The sequence below is a fragment of the Suillus discolor genome (genome assembly GCF_016758755.1).
Source record: "Suillus discolor strain FC423 chromosome Unknown F5147scaffold_36, whole genome shotgun sequence".
NCBI lineage: Eukaryota > Fungi > Basidiomycota > Agaricomycetes > Boletales > Suillaceae > Suillus > Suillus discolor.
Genome location: NW_024541283.1, coordinates 421535 through 438352, shown reverse-complemented (window position 1 = coordinate 438352; position 16818 = coordinate 421535). Strand labels below are relative to the sequence as shown.

The 16818-nt window shown below is 46.6% G+C and overlaps 4 protein-coding genes across 4 annotated transcripts; 1 reads left to right on the top strand and 3 right to left on the bottom strand.

Moving 5' to 3' along the window:
* Positions 1 to 1577: 1577 nt before the first annotated feature.
* Positions 1578 to 3479, bottom strand: F5147DRAFT_701650 (uncharacterized protein; the record flags this gene model as incomplete). Its single annotated transcript, XM_041437746.1, has 8 exons — positions 1578 to 2234; positions 2287 to 2435; positions 2488 to 2592; positions 2643 to 2939; positions 2964 to 3020; positions 3082 to 3116; positions 3257 to 3329; positions 3395 to 3479. The coding sequence occupies 8 exons, from the start codon at positions 3477 to 3479 to the stop codon at positions 1578 to 1580; spliced, it is 1458 nt and encodes a 485-aa protein (XP_041291567.1).
* Positions 3480 to 5074: 1595 nt separating this feature from the next.
* Positions 5075 to 7169, bottom strand: F5147DRAFT_701634 (uncharacterized protein). The gene is made up of 8 exons (XM_041437745.1): positions 7029 to 7169; positions 6904 to 6976; positions 6832 to 6842; positions 6726 to 6779; positions 6287 to 6664; positions 6132 to 6236; positions 5929 to 6080; positions 5075 to 5875 (listed from the first exon to the last, which is right to left on the bottom strand). The coding sequence occupies exons 1-8, from the start codon at positions 7123 to 7125 to the stop codon at positions 5219 to 5221; spliced, it is 1527 nt and encodes a 508-aa protein (XP_041291566.1). The 5' UTR covers positions 7126 to 7169; the 3' UTR covers positions 5075 to 5218.
* Positions 7170 to 10766: 3597 nt separating this feature from the next.
* Positions 10767 to 11923, bottom strand: F5147DRAFT_701619 (mitosis protein DIM1-domain-containing protein). The gene is made up of 6 exons (XM_041437744.1): positions 11678 to 11923; positions 11570 to 11613; positions 11467 to 11514; positions 11376 to 11403; positions 11254 to 11323; positions 10767 to 11202 (listed from the first exon to the last, which is right to left on the bottom strand). The coding sequence occupies exons 1-6, from the start codon at positions 11888 to 11890 to the stop codon at positions 11177 to 11179; spliced, it is 429 nt and encodes a 142-aa protein (XP_041291565.1). The 5' UTR covers positions 11891 to 11923; the 3' UTR covers positions 10767 to 11176.
* A 1922-nt stretch (positions 11924 to 13845) lies between these two features.
* Positions 13846 to 16163, top strand: F5147DRAFT_805015 (glycoside hydrolase; the record flags this gene model as incomplete). Its single annotated transcript, XM_041443346.1, has 17 exons — positions 13846 to 14050; positions 14099 to 14153; positions 14215 to 14231; positions 14276 to 14322; positions 14376 to 14425; positions 14481 to 14505; positions 14562 to 14649; positions 14701 to 14745; positions 14798 to 14852; positions 14905 to 14920; positions 14978 to 15058; positions 15113 to 15177; positions 15224 to 15293; positions 15345 to 15392; positions 15446 to 15493; positions 15545 to 15635; positions 15685 to 16163. 17 exons carry the CDS (start codon positions 13846 to 13848, stop codon positions 15777 to 15779), a joined length of 1101 nt encoding a protein of 366 aa, XP_041291564.1. The 3' UTR covers positions 15780 to 16163.
* Between the last annotated feature and the right edge of the window lie 655 nt (positions 16164 to 16818).

The following is a 16818-nucleotide window of genomic DNA, read 5'->3' as shown; positions in this document are numbered from 1 at the left end:
AATGTTGATCGTGAAAGAACGCTCACTGAGATTCCAGCAGCATGCACAAGCAGGTGATAGACGCAAGTGCGAACGAAGGTTCACATGTGCAAATGATGAACACAGACCAGTGATATTGCTTTATCATGAAAGAAAATAGAACACCTGTACGCGATCCATGTAAGACCTCAAAATGTTATCTTCTCATTATCGTCGAGAAGTGCGAGACACTGAACACGGCTGGTTGGCACGAGGTTGCAAGTATTTGACATGCCAAACACGATGTAAATGCAGCGCGGATGTGGGAGTTGTGTGTGAGTCATAAAGGTGACAGTTGGCTGTAGGGTGTTGTAGGGCTAGGATTGCACTTGTGGTTGAACGTTAACGCAGACGCTCGTTTATTTTCTGAGTTCTTGTTCCTCCAAAATGTCCCTGTCGAAGACTGGATTGACTATAGTATCAGTATGACAACAATGATAATTAATGGGAAAATATGGGGTACATTCCAGTGGGATTAAGCTATCATCATGCAAAGAGTGAGTAGGATCTGGTATGGACACGATAAGACATCACACTTGCAGTGTCGTTTTCCCATGTCACTCGGCTCCGTATTCGAGACGGACTTTCCCGTCGCTTCTGACTGAGACAGCTGTCCGCAAGCCAAAGAAATGATGAACCGCTTCGTTGAAAATGGTAAGCATTCATAGCTACAATCATTGAATTGAATTTGATACTCTCAAGGCCCGTCACAGATTAAGTCGCAAATATCCTTGCTATGCGTGTCTTTCGTTCCTGGAATGACCTGTGTTGAGCGGCTGATTGAAAGTGTTCATGAGGTTTTCTTCCACATCCCCGCCGACTTCGTCGTGCGAGGATAGATTGAGTTTCCCTCGTTCACTCGGACCTGTTCCGAGTCCAGTACATCAATATGCATCGATGCACGTTGCCATGGTGGGACAGACACCAATCGAATGGAACGAGCTACAGATGCACCCAGAACAGTATCGTGCGGTTCCGTTGAGGCTTAGACTCCGAGGAAAAAGGTGGGCAAAACAAGGTATGTTCCCCCCTTGTGGAGTCGTTTGTCTTGTTTGGATGCCGACGGTAAGTCACGTGATATGTCGGAGGTTCGATCCATTGCTTTTGGCTCAAATTGGAATTAGCTAAATCTGTTCGATCTTTGACATCTTGTGGATACACTACAATTTCAAAATCGTCTAGAATGCTGATTTTTGGCCAATCGAAGTAGACATTTTTGTAGTGTATTTACCCTTGTGATATAAGCTTGTGTCTGTCACATTGGCGGTGCCTACTTGTCTCTCATGTTTTACATTAGATCATAAAAACACATGCTCAGCTTGCTACAGACTATCTGCACCTAATCATAAAGCTCGCATTCGTTCGACATAATTTCGTGACACCGCACTGGTTGCCAATAATTGTCATTAGCTTGCACTAGATTATCATTCCTAGAGCTAGCTACCATTAATTTTCGCACCCGGCGAAATCTAACTAAAGTTGTAAGTTTACATGGGAGAATTCTCCTGATACGAAAGAAAATTATGGGACCATTCCCGCTCGAAAACCAAAAGACCAAATTACGCAAACATATCCTCCTCGCTCGCATCCCGCATCCCACACGCCGCCCACATAACAGAAACATTCAAATCATCTACACCATCATTCTTCGTGCCAACAACCCCATTCGACTCATACACCGACTTCGTCATACCAAGGGTCACTTTAATGGCTGGAGCCCCGGGTGCGTACTCTTCGAGCTCCGAATCTAGGTTGTCCCCATCTGTAATCCCAGCTTTCTCATTTCGAGAAATGAGGCGTAGGATATTGCGGGCAGCAACCTCCGCTTGATAATATGATGTATGTCCAGCTTTTATCGCATCGAACGCGTCTGCTGCATCGCCCACGACAAAGATGTTGGAGTACAAAGTCTTTTGGCATAGGTGGGACTCCACCAGGGTATCCGTGGATGAGAGGGGCGACGTCGAAGGTATGTCGGCATGTGTGCTAGTTGGCGACGATGGCGACGACGACTCTGACCCTTCTTCTGCATCAAGAGTCAACTTCTTTAGATAATGTAGGGCATCATCTGCCTGAAGCTTGTGAGACTCAGAAGGTGGTGGGACGCAAAGTTGCATAGTGCGCAGAACATGTGTCAGTCCAGTGTCTGGTGATACAGCACGAGGGTCCATGTCGCGAAGGAGCCCCGTGTTCGGTGTTTGACCCGTGCAAAGGAGCTAATGATGGTCTCATTTAGTTTGTTGTTCCTCGTTAATCTGGAAAACCTACCAGCAGGTCGGCAGGTATTTCACGCCCTGATAGAGTCTCTACTACACGTGGTTCTAGAGACCCTGGCATAGATTTGTGTTGGAGAGACTCAAAATCAAGTCGCTCTCCAAGAATAACCCGAACGTTAAGCTCCTGCAAACCCTGAAGGGCTGTATCATCGCTGAGTTAAAAATCACTTAATAGACAATACGTAAGACTCACCCTCTTCATGCATCGCTTCATCGAACTTTGGCAATAGACGACGACGGGAATGCAGAAGCGTGACGCGCTTTTGTGGGTATATAGCAGCGATGTCGGATGCGAACTCTATATATAACTGTGAAACGTGTCTTCCGTGATGTAATGACGTCACTTACGAATGCCAAGCGCACCGCCGCCTACGATCAACACAGACCTGGCAGCCTCGACACGTTTCTGTCGTTCTTGCAGGGATGAGATACCCTCCGACTTCGTTCCTCCGTACGTTGATATTGCTGATGGTTGCAAACTCGACTTTACACCTTTCTGGTGATTCCAAAGGTCTATAGGCTGGGGCAAGTGGGAGCCGAGAGCATAAATGGCATAGTCATACTCCAAGTCCAAGTCTGATTCTTGTGATCCTGGCAGATTCGGAGAGAGGGTGATGCGATGTTCGTCTATGGAGGTGATAGTCGCTTGCACCCGAACGTGAGATGTACATGAAGGAAGATCTGACAGGGAACTAGAAGTGATGTTATTGATATTGTACGGAATAACTAAGGGCAACAAAGTTAGTATCTGTCCAGAGTCAAGCACGCGGATCGAGTGCACACTTACACGCTTTGTGTTCGTGACCAGCAAGAACAGCATATCTAGAAAAGTTGTAAAAATCTGAAACGCAAAATGAATATTCATTCCGAGCTCGAAAGTAGCAAAGTTCTCACGATTCCTATGCCTGAGGACATCAGAGGTTAGCGGAACGTTCATTGAATCTGAAACCAGGACAACGTACGAATTTCTATCAACCAAAACAACTCTCCAACCCTGTGGTATGCCCTCTGCAAGAAGGTGAGCAGCTCTTGAACCTAGACGGTGATTGGACGAGGGTCAATGAAACCCAATTTCAACACCGCTCGTGTTGAAAACACACCTCCGTAGGAACCGCCTAGGACGACGACCGTCTTTGTAGGAAATTCTGTCGCAGACAGATGAGACGCCTTTGTAGCAACGGACATGATGCAGGACTTGGAAAAGATACAGTTATAAGTTACTACTTGACAGGTCTTGTACAGGTGAGGAAAATATATCGTTCGAACACGAGTCTGATCTGTTGAAGGCCCCGAGTTTATATATTGTGGATCTCCATTGTGGTACCAGTGCAGATAATTGTACTAGTTGAAATGTGGCGGACTCGGAGTGATGCAGGATGTTGCACAGCTGGGTGGGGGCTCAGTTAGTGCAATCATTCACGCACACGTTCAGTCGCTGCCAGGAAACCAGCCATCAGTATCGTAATTTGATCTTAATTTCCGCGCGCGCATTGGATTGAATTTGTTTTCCCAAAGTCATCTGAACGATATAATCTATTTCAGACGAAAGGTCTACCCCAAGTGCCGGGCGTCTGAGTTGCCAGTATGATGTGCCTTGTCACCGCAGTCGGTTCACTGCCCCTAGCATGAGATTTGTGCTGAACTTCGACTTTCAGATGACTTGGTCAGTTATACGTGACATCGCAGTCTATGTTGTTCTTGTACATGTTGGAATCACATGACTCATCACCAAGGAATGACTGTCTTCCTTCTATATAGTCTGACTAGTATTAGGAGAGACTGACATAACTATCCGAGGAGGTTTGAAATTTGGACACGGTAGTAGCGGCTATCATAGACCATGCCTGGGCGGGGACCTGACTCGTTCTACTAGTAGGACGGGCCTTACCCGATACCTGTACGGTGCAGTCTGAGTAGAAGAACTATGTATGCATATGAACAACCGATCATACCGCATCTTTCAAAACCATAGCCAGCGTCTCATCCGCGCATTCTAATATTAGTTTTGACGAGCGTCTATCAAGGACGTCCCAATGATCGAACTTCTATTGTGTCGCAGTGCCTCTTTGAAAATTTTAAAGTTCGTTTGTATGTGCTTACCTGTTGCCATCTGTGCCAGCGTCTGGCTCGCATCATTTCATTCTTCATCGGCCGTAAGCGTTATGCTGAAATTACGCCTGCGCATTATTCAACTGGCGTTATTTCCGAGTCAGTCGGTCGGTAGTAAGACCAGTATATGAAGTTACTTATGCCTGAATGACTGTGCTGATGTGATTATGCGCCACAAGTTCGTGCCATAGTAATACATCAAAACAGGGCAACTGTAGTGGACCTGTGTTCTAAAATCAGTGCAAGCGCAATACCTTTGATGTATCAGGCTGTCACCAACGCATTGCAATAGCCATGGTGAACTTTGTCGGCTACAACACAGCCATTTCCGGTCTCGACCTGAACATTTCCCACGCTCCTCTCCTACTCGCCATCATACCACATCCACTTATCTACTGTAGGGAAGTATCAGCATAGGTTATGGACACACAATAGGCCACAATTGAACGCATTTTTGTCGATTTTTATCCCAATAACACCAAGTCACTGTTTCCCTTTAATGTATTTGTAACCACCGTTGAATTTCATCACGTGTTTTTGCGTCATAAACATTTCATTATTGGAAACAGCAGACCAAGTAACTAGAGCGGGCCGTAGCCGAGCCGTGGCACTACTACCTGAGGCTGAGGTTGAGGTTGAGGCAAGTAATCTAGGTGCAATTTAAAACCATAGTCTCATTGTTTTCAACTTGCCACTGCCACCCATCGAAAAACAATAGCAAACATATTTTACTGCATGCAGTCGGTACGAACAAATACTATACGGAATGGGACGAATGCACGAAGCGCTTTCCCGCCCACAAACCGAAACATCAGTTATTCAAACATTTCCTCCTCGCTCACATTGCGCATTCCACGCGCCGCCCACATAATAGCAACATTCAAATCTTCCACACCATCAGTTTTCGTGCCCACAACCCCGTCCACCTCATATACTGACTTCGTCATACCAAGGGTCACTTTTATGGCCGGGGGCCCAGGCGCATACTCCTCGAGCTCCGAACTTAGGTCGTCCCCGGCCGCAATCCCAACTTTCTCATCTTGAGAGATGAGGCGTAGGATATTCCGGGCGGCAACCTCCGCTTGATAATATGATGTATGTCCAGCTTTGATCGCGTCGAACGCGTCTGCTGCATCGCCCACGACAAAGATGTTGGAGTACAAAGTCTTTTGGCATAGGTGGGACTCCACCAGGGTATCCGTGGATGAGAGGGGCGACGTCGAAGGTATGTCGGCATGTGTGCTAGTTGGCGACGATGGCGACGACGACTCTGACCCTTCTTCTGCATCAAGAGTCAACTTCTCTAGATAATGTAGGACATCATCTGCCTGAAGCTTGTGAGACTCAGAAGGTGGTGGGACGCAAAGTTGCATAGTGCGCAGAACACGTGCCAGTCCAGTGTCTGGTGATACAGCACGAGGGTCCATGTCGCGAAGGAGCCCCGTGTTCGGTGTTTGACCAGTGCATAGGAGCTGATAACGTGCTTATTTAGCTCCCTGTCTCTCGTTAATCTGGAAAAACCTACCAGTAGGTCAGCAGATATCTCCTGCCCTGATAGAGTCCGTACTACGCGTGGTTCGGAAGATCCCTGCGTAGCGGATGTGCATTGGAGAGACTCGAAATCAAGTCGCTCTCCAAGAATAACCCTAACGTTCAGCTCCTGCAAACCTTGAAGGGCTGTATCATCGCTGAGTTGAAATCACTTAATAGACAACACACAAGACTCACCCTCTTCATGCATCGCGTCGTCAAATTTTGGCAATAAACGACGACGGGAATGCAGAAGCGTGACGTGCTTTTGTGGGTATACCGCAGCGATGTCGGAAGCAAACTCTACACATGATCATCAAACGCGTCTTCCGCAGTATAATGACGTCACTTACGAATACCAAGCGCACCGCCACCTACCACCAACACGAACCTGGCAGCCGCCACGCGTTTCTGGCGTTCTTGGAGGGATGAGATACCCTCCAACTTCGTTCCTCCGTAGGTTGGTATTTCTGGTGGTTCCAAACTCGACTTCACTATGCCTTCTTTTTGGTGACTCCAAAGGTCTATGGGCTGGGGCAAGTGGGAGCCGAGAGCATAAATGGCATAGTCAAAGTCTAAGTCCAAGTCTGATTGTTGTGATCCTGGCAGATTCGGAGAGAGGGTGATGCGATGGTTGTCTATGGAGGTGATAGTTGCTTGCACCCGAACATGAGATGAACATGAAGGAATGTCGGACAGAGAACTAGTAGGGAAGTTATTGTATGGAATAACTAGTAAAAGAGGTGTCAATGTCTGTCCAGAGTGGAGCATGCGGATCGAGTGCACACTTACATGCTTTATGTTCGTGACCGGCTAGAACAGCATATCTAGGGAAGTTGTAAACGTCTAAAACACAAAATGAGGCTTCTTCCGAGCTCGAAAATAGCAAAGCTCTCACGATTCATATGTCTAAGGGTCAAGGAGGTCAACGGAAAATACATCTACTGAATTAGAAACCGGGACGACGCACGAATTTCTATCTACCAAAACAACTCTCCAACCCTGTGGCATACCCTTTGCAAGAACTTGAACAGCTCTTGAGCCTGGAGGAGAGTCAGCAAAAAATAATTTCAATGCCACTCGTGTTGAGCACACCTCCGTAGGAACCGCCCAGAACGACGACCGTTTTTGTAGGAAATGTCGTGTGCATGGACGTCGAAGACAGATGGGAGGCCTTTTTGGCGACGGACATGATGCAGACTCGGAAGGGAAGTAGCTCCGGGGTTGCTTGACAAGCTGTTACTAACTGCGTGAATATATGGTTCGAGCTTATCTGATAACGAAGGAAAACCGTGAGATAGTATTCCTTAATTCGCCAATCGGTGTTCCGTCTGATAGACGTGGAGATCCATAATGATTCCATTGCATCTCCCATCTGACGTGGACTACAGCATGTGTCCTCCTATTTCCTCCCCGCTGTGGCGGCTGTTAACCTTCATTTCCGAGCCATCCCACTGTCAACCAATCCCCATGAGTACGCAACCGCCAACTTTGCCAGCAAATTTTGACTGCATGAATGTAAAACCGATGCGGCTTGACCATCTAGGTATCTTTATCTTCAAGAATGATTTGGTAAAGTCTGAAATTATGTAGTATAGATGACGTGGACTATAACTACTGCCAGTGCATCATGTGTCCTCCTGTGTCCTCGCTGCGGCTCGCCGCTCAAGTTGGGCGTACCTTCATTTCCGAGCCATGCCGCCCTCAAGAAATATAGGTGAATATGCAAAAGTCTTACTATTACTGCGTAAATTCCTAGACCTGACTCGAATTAGGGCCTCCTGTAGCTGACTTTTCGTCTGTAGCATCGGGGTTTCCGGATTCTATTTCTGTCATCAAACTACTCTGAAGATGTCTCACACGGCAAGTTTGCTATTCTCCTTCCTCGACTACACGGCTCATTTTAGGCGTATTAATCACTGACAACGAGTTTGATCTATTACACGTTTTATCCAAGTGCATTTCATCTGGTGAAACACCAGAGAGTGATCCATGTGTGTCGTGGTTACCATTCCGTTTGTACGCGGTTACACATACTCATGAATACACCTAGATAAGCAGCTGATTGCTTCTGATATCCTCCTTTTCGGGATGGTGCAGCTATGTTGGCTCATTCGGCCTCATTCAGGCTTTTCTTTTCATGAGGCGTTCAATACAGCGGCCATGTAACGGAGCTATATATTCCCATATGGATACGACGAACAGCCCTGTCTCTGCATATATATTGCCTTCAGCCTCACTCTACCCTGCGGCCGTTTTTTTCCGGATCTTACGCCATCTCTTCACATGCTTATTGACAATTTCCAATTGTGTGGTCTCAGGCTTGCAGTTTATCGCGCGCGCACTCTAAGGTTCGCACGGTAAAAAGGAAGTTCGAGACTTCGTGTGTTCATCAGCGGTACGTCTTCAAAGCATTGCAGCACCATCGCAAGCGATCGGACAATGTTGTGTTACCACAGCCTTTTTCTGGTTCCGTTAACGTTATCGCGTCCACGCGGCAGCCTGCAGAAGCAGCACAACTATTAATGTGAGATGTTGAGGCTTATTGTAAGGCTCGCAACGCAAAGGAGGATTATGATGGAGTCTTTGCCCGTCTGCCTTCGCGACGAGATTTTTTTTTCTCATTTATTGTCATTTTAGGCTGGCCTAATGTCGACAGTACATATGGTATAGTGCTATCTGTACTCGTGACGAGATAAACGAGACTATCCGTGGGTGGCGATCAGCAATATTTATAATAGCATTCAGCGCGGCACTTGTGCAGTGTGCTCGTTTGTGGGGCTCAAATTGACTGTACTAACAGGAAAACTATTGGATGCCCTTGCACTTTCAGACAACTTAATGGCTTCGTACATATGCCAGTGAGCGAACCAGATGGAGGAGGGTTCGACTTGGAGCTTCGCAAGGACGGGGAACGTCGCAGACAAGTCTTCATAGACAGGGAAAAGGAGCCTGGATGAAAATTGTAGAATCGAACGAGACTAGTACGACAGTATGTAGATAACCCGTAATCAGAAAAGAGTATGAGAAAATCGGGTCCGGTGCCCATTCGGGTCGTATTTCATCGAGTTTAATTTCCTTCATACATTGTAGTCTAAACACAAGTCTAATTGGTTGATACTTTTGATCAGTGCGGACTCTATGCTTTGCCAATTTTAATGTGGCGCACGCTCTGGGCGCTCTTGGCATGCTAAGTCATACGGAGACCTTGCTTTTCGTAGTGCAGGCAGGCAATCAGCAGGTCTTCGCTCCCTCTCATTTTTCCGCCGTCGTACTAGCGTTTAGTTTTTTATCGACCACCCATATGTTATTCCCCTTTTCTCAAGTTCTATCTACTATATGGTCCGTTACTTCTGCCACGAGGCAAAATGAGACCAATTAAAACAGACGTGGAGCTTGTCGGACGACTCATCTCTGAATTGAAATTCTGGCTGGTTTGGGACGGGCCAAATGGACCAAAGTCTAAGAGACGATGGACCCGTCATCGGTACCTCCAAACGGAGTACATAAGTCACTATGTGCGTCACTATTTCTCGTCCCTGGTTCACTCTTTGCTGGCAATGGCGCAAAGCGCCTAAGCTTCTATGGACGTTGGGAGCCTGTTAAAAGCCCACGATGTCTCAAAACGTGGATGCTTCCCACTCATATAGTGACTATAATATATTCGATGCATCAATAGACCGTATCATATACCATCAATCAGCCGCACAGTAAGCACATACCTTTGCCCGAGATTCCGTTCAGGACACTGCGATAGGGATGGCAACGCCGCAGCCTGGACAATCAAGAAGGATGCCAATTGGTGATGGACGTAGAGAGAAGCTGGCATGAAATCTGAAAGGCAGCATCTGCTTGTTGCAACGAAGGCATTACATTACCAACCAGGTATTGGGCAAAGGACAAGGGCTGACGGATACGAAAAAGGCAGCGGGCGGATAAGGTGATGGGCAGGCAGAGTTGAGGCAAAGAATGAACATGCAGCATTTCCATTCAATAATAATATTGGCGGTGTTCAAAACATCGAGCGGGTTTTTGTACGTTGGCTGTAGCCTGTCATCGACGATGTCCCAGACGGGCCAGTCCGCTAAATCACTGACATTCTGCAGAATGTCTGCTATATATCCTGAATCAAGAAGAATTGACCGTCTTCCTCCCATATGGCGAATCTGACTAGGGCTGACTAGGTTTCTTGAGGTCAGGGGATCATTTCATATTGAAGATTTTGCACGAGTTGACTCGTAGTAACGGTGATCTCACAAGGCTATCAGTGATTTGCTGTAGCTCATTGTCATTGAGACTGGGCGTCCGACTGAGCAGTTATGGTGGCGAACAGGTAACGTCCGATTCTTTCAGGCGACTCTTTCTTGTGAAGTATGTGAAGCGTGCGTGATGGGACTGGCATTGCATGTGTAGTATTTGATATGTGGGTTTACTAAGCAATAGAATATTCAGTGAAATTACATTCGAAAGGTAATCCAGAGTGCTCTGGAACGCTCTAGGCTAGGTCTGGAATGGTCTAGCCAGGGACGTCGAATACTTGTACATACAGCAAAAATTTCAAGAACTTAATTGATCTCGGTATTATTAGGCGCATTCTTCATGAGACCACATGTGTAGACCGATCGTGTATACCTAGCAGATGTCGACTTCAACAACAACCCTGTAAACACACCAGAATTCACGATGGACAGCAGGTGCGTGCTCATCGTGTGTCGTCTGGTTATGGTAAGGTAGTAAGTTAGCAGCGAGGACCAAGGGTTCTGTGGTTACTCCCTATCATTGATTCATCTTGCCTCCTTGTCTGAATTTGGGAACCTTTATAAGTACTGGATGCCAAATAGTTTATTCGTTGTGGCTAGGGGAATTTGATTGCTGTATCGTTCCTAGCTATCCACACGTTCGCAAAAGGTCGATCCCGGGCAATACTCGATGTAGTCCCTCAAATTGTTCCTTGCCTTGCGCCTACATGTGTATTGCTGTACATGGAAAAAAACAGCACCCCATACCGCAGGCCGGTCCCTGAGGTCGTGCATTGCATGTGGCGTTATGAGGGGCTATGATAGAGTTTCTTCTTTGTTGTTCTCCAGTAGCAATAGTTGAGGGACAACAATATTAATGGGGTTACTCATGAACATTCGATAACAGTACAAAGCGGGAAACACACAGGTATACATCACGTTTGTTGCTATACATAATTTGGCACAAGTGCAGGGGAGAAGACCGCAAGAGGCACAGAGATAAGTCTAATACCTGTAACGAGTGGAGTAATCTGAGGTGACGTTGAGCCCGAGTACAATTATGATGATATTCAGATACAAACCTTTGGGAGATACGACAAGACCACGGCCCTTAGAGGCTCCGCGGTAAACAGTTTCGATGATGTCAATCAGCTGGGATGAGATACATCAATAATGTGGGCCTACTAGACAAATCATAACGTACCTCCTGTTTGTGATTCATTGCCCAGTTTCTGTAGTAGCAGGCGATGCAATGTTTGAGATAGATCAACGTGCAGGATGGATGCGCCACCTACATCTTGTTGTTGTTACCGGTTCCGAGATCAATCATGATATGCTTGTTACTGATGTATAATGATTCAGCTGCGTATCTGGTAAAATGGGGATATCAAACCATACCGATAGAAGAACATGACGGTGCACGGATCGTATAACTCGTACATCTGTATCATTGTGCCACGATCGATAGTTAGCGCAAGTGGAACAAGACCTGTGAAAAATACACACCTTGTTGAAATCCGGAACTTCAGTGATATCTACGAGGTAGATGACTGCAAAGTTCTGCACTTTCTCTGCGACAGAGTAGAGGGTCTCGTCCATCGTCATGCATTGATGGTCCCAGTCGTGGCCAAAGCGGATCACAACGACACGGTCCTCTTCAGATTTGATGGCTTCATCGACGTGCCAGCCACTGGGTAGGTGTGGAAGGAAGTATGACATAGGTGAGGATATGGAGAGGTGACTTGGCGCCCGACGGCTAGGATAGTATAAAATGTTTTTAATTAGATATATAATTTATCTTATAATATTGTATAATCTTCAACAATTGCCAACACCGTGATCATGATGGATCCGTCTGTGCATTGCATCCTAAAACCTTCCATCATGTTGTGGACTTGTATCAATGCGTTGCTCTTGTCCTCGACGTCGGTCGCAATGCACATGTTTGCTAGTTGTATTTGTTATTTCGGAACAACTTAAACGTGTGCATCTGTGCAACACAATTTTGCATCCGTCAACTTGTGTCTCGGTGACTTCGCATTCATGCGTCGTTCGGTGAAATACAGCTTACTCTGCAAAGCTCGATTTCTCGCACAATACCGAGTCTTGTGTTTGAGAAGTTTTCAACGTACTTTTGGAATTCCAGACAACCCCATTTCCCCCTTCCTTCTCACCACTACCTTCCCAATTGCAGCTTGTTTGCCTTCCTCCACTGATTCCACGAGTCTCGTGGTTTCAGGTGTATGTATTGTTGCTTCTTTTCTCGAATGGTATGAATATTTCTCTGCAGATGTACTCACTTGTTTGCCTCCCTGCCTGTGTCATTCCTTTCGTTGCCATGATTCACTGCTGTCAGGTTGCTCGCCGCTCGCTGTCGTGCTCCGCATTATCATTACGGTCCTTCCTATTTCGCGTTTTCGGGTCACTGGTGGAAATATTCGTAACAGTATATTACAGCATAATTCGCGCGAATGCAATTGCCGATTTTGTCATACTGCTCGAAGTTCGAACTGAACCGAAATACGGTATACGTATACGTAAGTTCGTTCTTATACCCTAGAAGGTCCTGGGATTGGTCTTGTTTGGCAGAAGCTGGGCAGACCATCAGGCTGAATGGAAATAGTATCCCTAGCTACAATGTTGCACTTGCCCGGGATCATCGTCTGGATACCATCATGAAATAGTTTATACTTGGCTGTCTTGTGCTCAAAATCCCGCCCTCTTTTAACGCCGGTTGCGATCAGTACATCCACTGTGAGGGGCTCGTCGCTGTGTGGCAACTACCATAGCTACTTCCATGCGTTGTCCCTTCAACCTTCAACACACCCTATCACACCTCTATCCGAGCACCGGTCTTTTCCGCCTGAAATTGCTGGTAACACGGATTGTTAGCCGGAAAGATATATTGCGAGAGCAATCCTGAGCTTACATCACTGCAATTAAATTGCTTCCACCTCGTTGTCTCCGGTAATCCTGCAGACGAGTTCTGCGGGCCTCCCACCTGCAGGGCCGCTGCGTTTCCAACTTTCATACAGTCCCACCCCCGCGCCATACTTCAATCTCCCCGATCCGTTCAGAAAAGGCTCAGACTTGCAATAAGATGAAGGTGGGCTCAGTAGCTGACATAATGCACACATATTGACGGTTATGACGACGAAGTACAGAAAATGATGAGCGGGCCTGATATTGACTGTCAGTCTGTCACATCTTCCATCAGGCCAGTTACTACTGGAGACCAACGACAATCAAAATTGCTGCAGTCTGCACATTTCCGATATTCTCGCTGTCTGTTGGACCTGGTTTCGTTAGAGGACGAAACCCATCTTTGAGACTTGTCTCGCCTTAGGAACTCCCTAGGAGGCACCCGGTACACCAGCACCACGGACTCATCCACAGACCGGTCATTTCAGACACCTCGATAGAGGATGAATACTCTCACAAGCTGTTCTGTGCAGTGCAATGTGATTGGTGGCTGGGGGTATTAGGCAAATGAATGTCATCTTTGCCGAGCTGATCACTCCCGCTTTCCATAGCCTACGCTGCATACCGCCTAAGCAATAAACTTCATATATAAGATCGGCAAATAGAGTTCGCGTGCAAGATCAATTTACCTTCACCGGCAACCGTATCCTCTGGTAGATTTAAGGCTAGGATACTCGCTCACACTAATCAACATGTTTCCCTCGTTAGCTCTTTTCCTCGTGGCCGGGATTACTGCAGGCGCTGCAGCCAGCAGCAGTGGCTGCGTCGGTACAATCTCATCCTTGGACGACGTTAGCAGTGCTGTCCAATGCACGACGGTGAATATTAATGCGTTCACCGTCCCTGGTGGAGAAACCTTCGAACTGCAGTTGCTGGATGGTACCACTGTCAATGTTTGTGAGCGTGATCTGATACTTCGCTTTGCATATCCCTGATTCTTTTTAGTGGGCGAGATTCAGTTCGGAAATTTGAGCTGGGCCGGTCCCCTATTCCGGGTGATGTGAGTGCAGGCACTACTAATTCAAGTGGCTCGGAGAACCTGATCAAGGCCGTCTTGACAGAGGGAATGACGTTACCTGTACGTGGGTTATTTGAAGCCGTGACAATCGCTAACGTTCTCAGTCAATGGAAACAACCAGAGGTGGGATGGTGGAGGACCTTTTTACTGGGTAAATACGCTGGTTCATTCACGAGGATTTCGCTTCGTCTTACACTGATGCAGGACGGTCAAGGTTCCAATGGTGGTGTCACAAAACCACGCCCAATGATGCAGTAAGCTCATTAGTTACTGTTGTACTACGTTCTTTTCTAATCTTACGTCTGCCAGAATATCGATCTCGGGCACCTTGAACGTATGCGCTCGAATCACCCCAGCCGTTCCAGACAGATCGCTGATCTGTTTATGCAGGACGTTTATGTCGTAAACTCTCCCGCCCACGTCTTTGCAATCACAAATCCAGGACCTCTCACTATCTCTGGCGCCACTGTCGATGATTGTGCGTAGTTGCATGCTATCAGCGATGTGTCTCATTTGACATCAAAAACAGTGCAGGGCAACTATCCCAACTCGCGAAGCGGAAACGGCGCCGCCGGTAAGTGGCGCGTTTATTTGGCATGCGGTTTTTGAACTTACCGGCCGAAAAGGACACAACACCGACGGCTTTGATATTAGCGGTAGTGATATACTCATTCAAAATTGGTTTGTCTATCCTCTAGTTACTCGATCGACTCATACACTTACGAGCATTCAGCACTGTCCTCAATCAGGTCCGTCTGACGGTTGAGCTTCCACGTTCCTTCGCCTACAAGGTATTTCTTTTTTAGGACGATTGTTTGGCTATCAGCAGGGGAACAAATATCACATTTGCCGACAACTACTGTGAAAACGGTCATGGTATCTCCATTGTGAGTCACTTCATCGATTTTACGAACCAAACTATTGAAATATTTGTCGTCTAGGGCTCCATCTCGTCAAATGTAGTCGTTTCCGACATCGCGATTATCGGAAACCATGTTGTTAGCAGGTGACTACGGCACAAGGGTGAATTAGAGTTGTACTGACACTAGTAGCTTATACTCGTTTCGTATCAAGACCGATACATCTGCGACAAACAGTGTAGTGAAGAATGTTACGTATAGCGTGAGTGGTTTTGATGATGATGATGATGATCTTGGACTGAATATTTTGTAGGACAATGTTGCAACCAACTGTACCGATTTTGGCGTTCTGATCACCCAGGTACGCGTGTTTTACCATGCTCTCCCGTCGTCAATCATATAACATATCTACAGAGCTATCCCTCCAACCTGGGTACCCCGGGCAACGGGGCCACTATCTCTGTATGTGTTCTTTCAGTTTTACGTCGGCAAGGGTTTCACGGGTTGTCTCAGGATATCAACTTCAACCATGGCACCACTTCCTTGACAGCCGACAGCGGTGCTTACAGGGTTGCAGTGAACTGTGGAAGTGGATCGTGCACAGGTACACGAGTTACAGTTTCCCTCAGTCCATTTCTGACATACGCTGATAGGTGACTGGGATTGGTCTGGTTTGAAGACAAGTGGTGGTAAAGCTGGATCCATCATCAACAACAATCTCATTACTGGATTCGTTGACACACAGTGAGATGACCCGCCGTGTGTTGATATATACAACTTGCTATTAATTCTCCTGTCATACTTGCCTGTTAGAACTATATAGTAATTCACCACGTCACTTAAGCTAGACTCGTATTGACTTAGACTAGACTCACCTTACTCGAAGTTGTTCTAGTGACCGGATGCTTAGCTTCCCTTGTGGTCAAAAAAAACATATAGCTGCATGCAGATATCGTGTTATATGCTCTTTTTCTTACACATTTTTGTCACACTGTTATTTGTGATATTATGTTATTTTCGGGACGAGCCAGAACCGAGACCCATGTACCGAACCACGGAGAACCGAACTAAAAATCTGGTTCGGATCATGGTTCTGAACCAGACCGCGGCAGCACTAAGTCGAACTCGAGATAAAACTGCTTGCACCAAGTTGATGGTAGCGAGAAAGCAAGAGCAATCATTTTAACTCGGTCCCTATATATATACATAGACCTACGCCTGCGGCCTCGCACTTGAGTAGAACATCGACCGTCTTGCGTGGGAACTTTATGGTCTGGCGCTTAAGCGTCACTAACGCCCAGATGGGGGGCACTTATACAGTATAGGACCGGCATTTGAGCCAGCGAATTTTGTTGGCCGTCTCAAGTTAACACTCCTCCATTAAACAAAAATCTGATGTGACAGTTATGTTTAGTTATACAATGACCATACTAATGCAACACTATAGAGCAATCAAATGGGTGACGAGTGTGCAATGCAATGATCAGTAAAATGTCTCGATATCTGTTTTTTTCACCACTTGAGCCAGCCCTAAAATGGATATAGCGCACATCTAAGCGCCAACTCGGATTATCGTGTCGTTCTCGTCTGCTGCCCAAATGCAATCTTCTTCTATACCCAGTGATGTCATAGCACCTTCTAGTAGTGTGAACCATTGATCATGAGTTGTGGGATTGACAGCGCGACCACGAGCGGTGTCAAGAGATCGAGTCCAGAATCTGCCAAGCTTGTCCATGTGTTTTTCAACAAACCGGTCAGTCCAATTTTTTCCTACTCCTTCAGCTGGG

What these genes read in the sequence shown, in the direction of transcription:
- F5147DRAFT_701619 (XM_041437744.1), bottom strand. Translation starts at nt 11,890, where the DNA reads ATGTCATACTTCCTTCCACACCTACCCAGTGGCTGGCACGTCGATGAA. An exon ending in ACCGTCATGTTCTTCTATCG is followed by an intron (nt 11,515 to 11,569) that starts GTATGGTTTGAT and finishes ATTATACATCAG; the next exon opens with TAACAAGCATATCATGATTG. An exon ending in TCTTGTCGTATCTCCCAAAG is followed by an intron (nt 11,203 to 11,253) that starts GTTTGTATCTGA and finishes ACGTCACCTCAG; the next exon opens with ATTACTCCACTCGTTACAGG.
- F5147DRAFT_701634 (XM_041437745.1), bottom strand. Translation starts at nt 7,125, where the DNA reads ATGTCCGTCGCCAAAAAGGCCTCCCATCTGTCTTCGACGTCCATGCAC. An exon ending in CGACGCGATGCATGAAGAGG is followed by an intron (nt 6,081 to 6,131) that starts GTGAGTCTTGTG and finishes GCGATGATACAG; the next exon opens with CCCTTCAAGGTTTGCAGGAG. An exon ending in AGATATCTGCTGACCTACTG is followed by an intron (nt 5,876 to 5,928) that starts GTAGGTTTTTCC and finishes GCACGTTATCAG; the next exon opens with CTCCTATGCACTGGTCAAAC.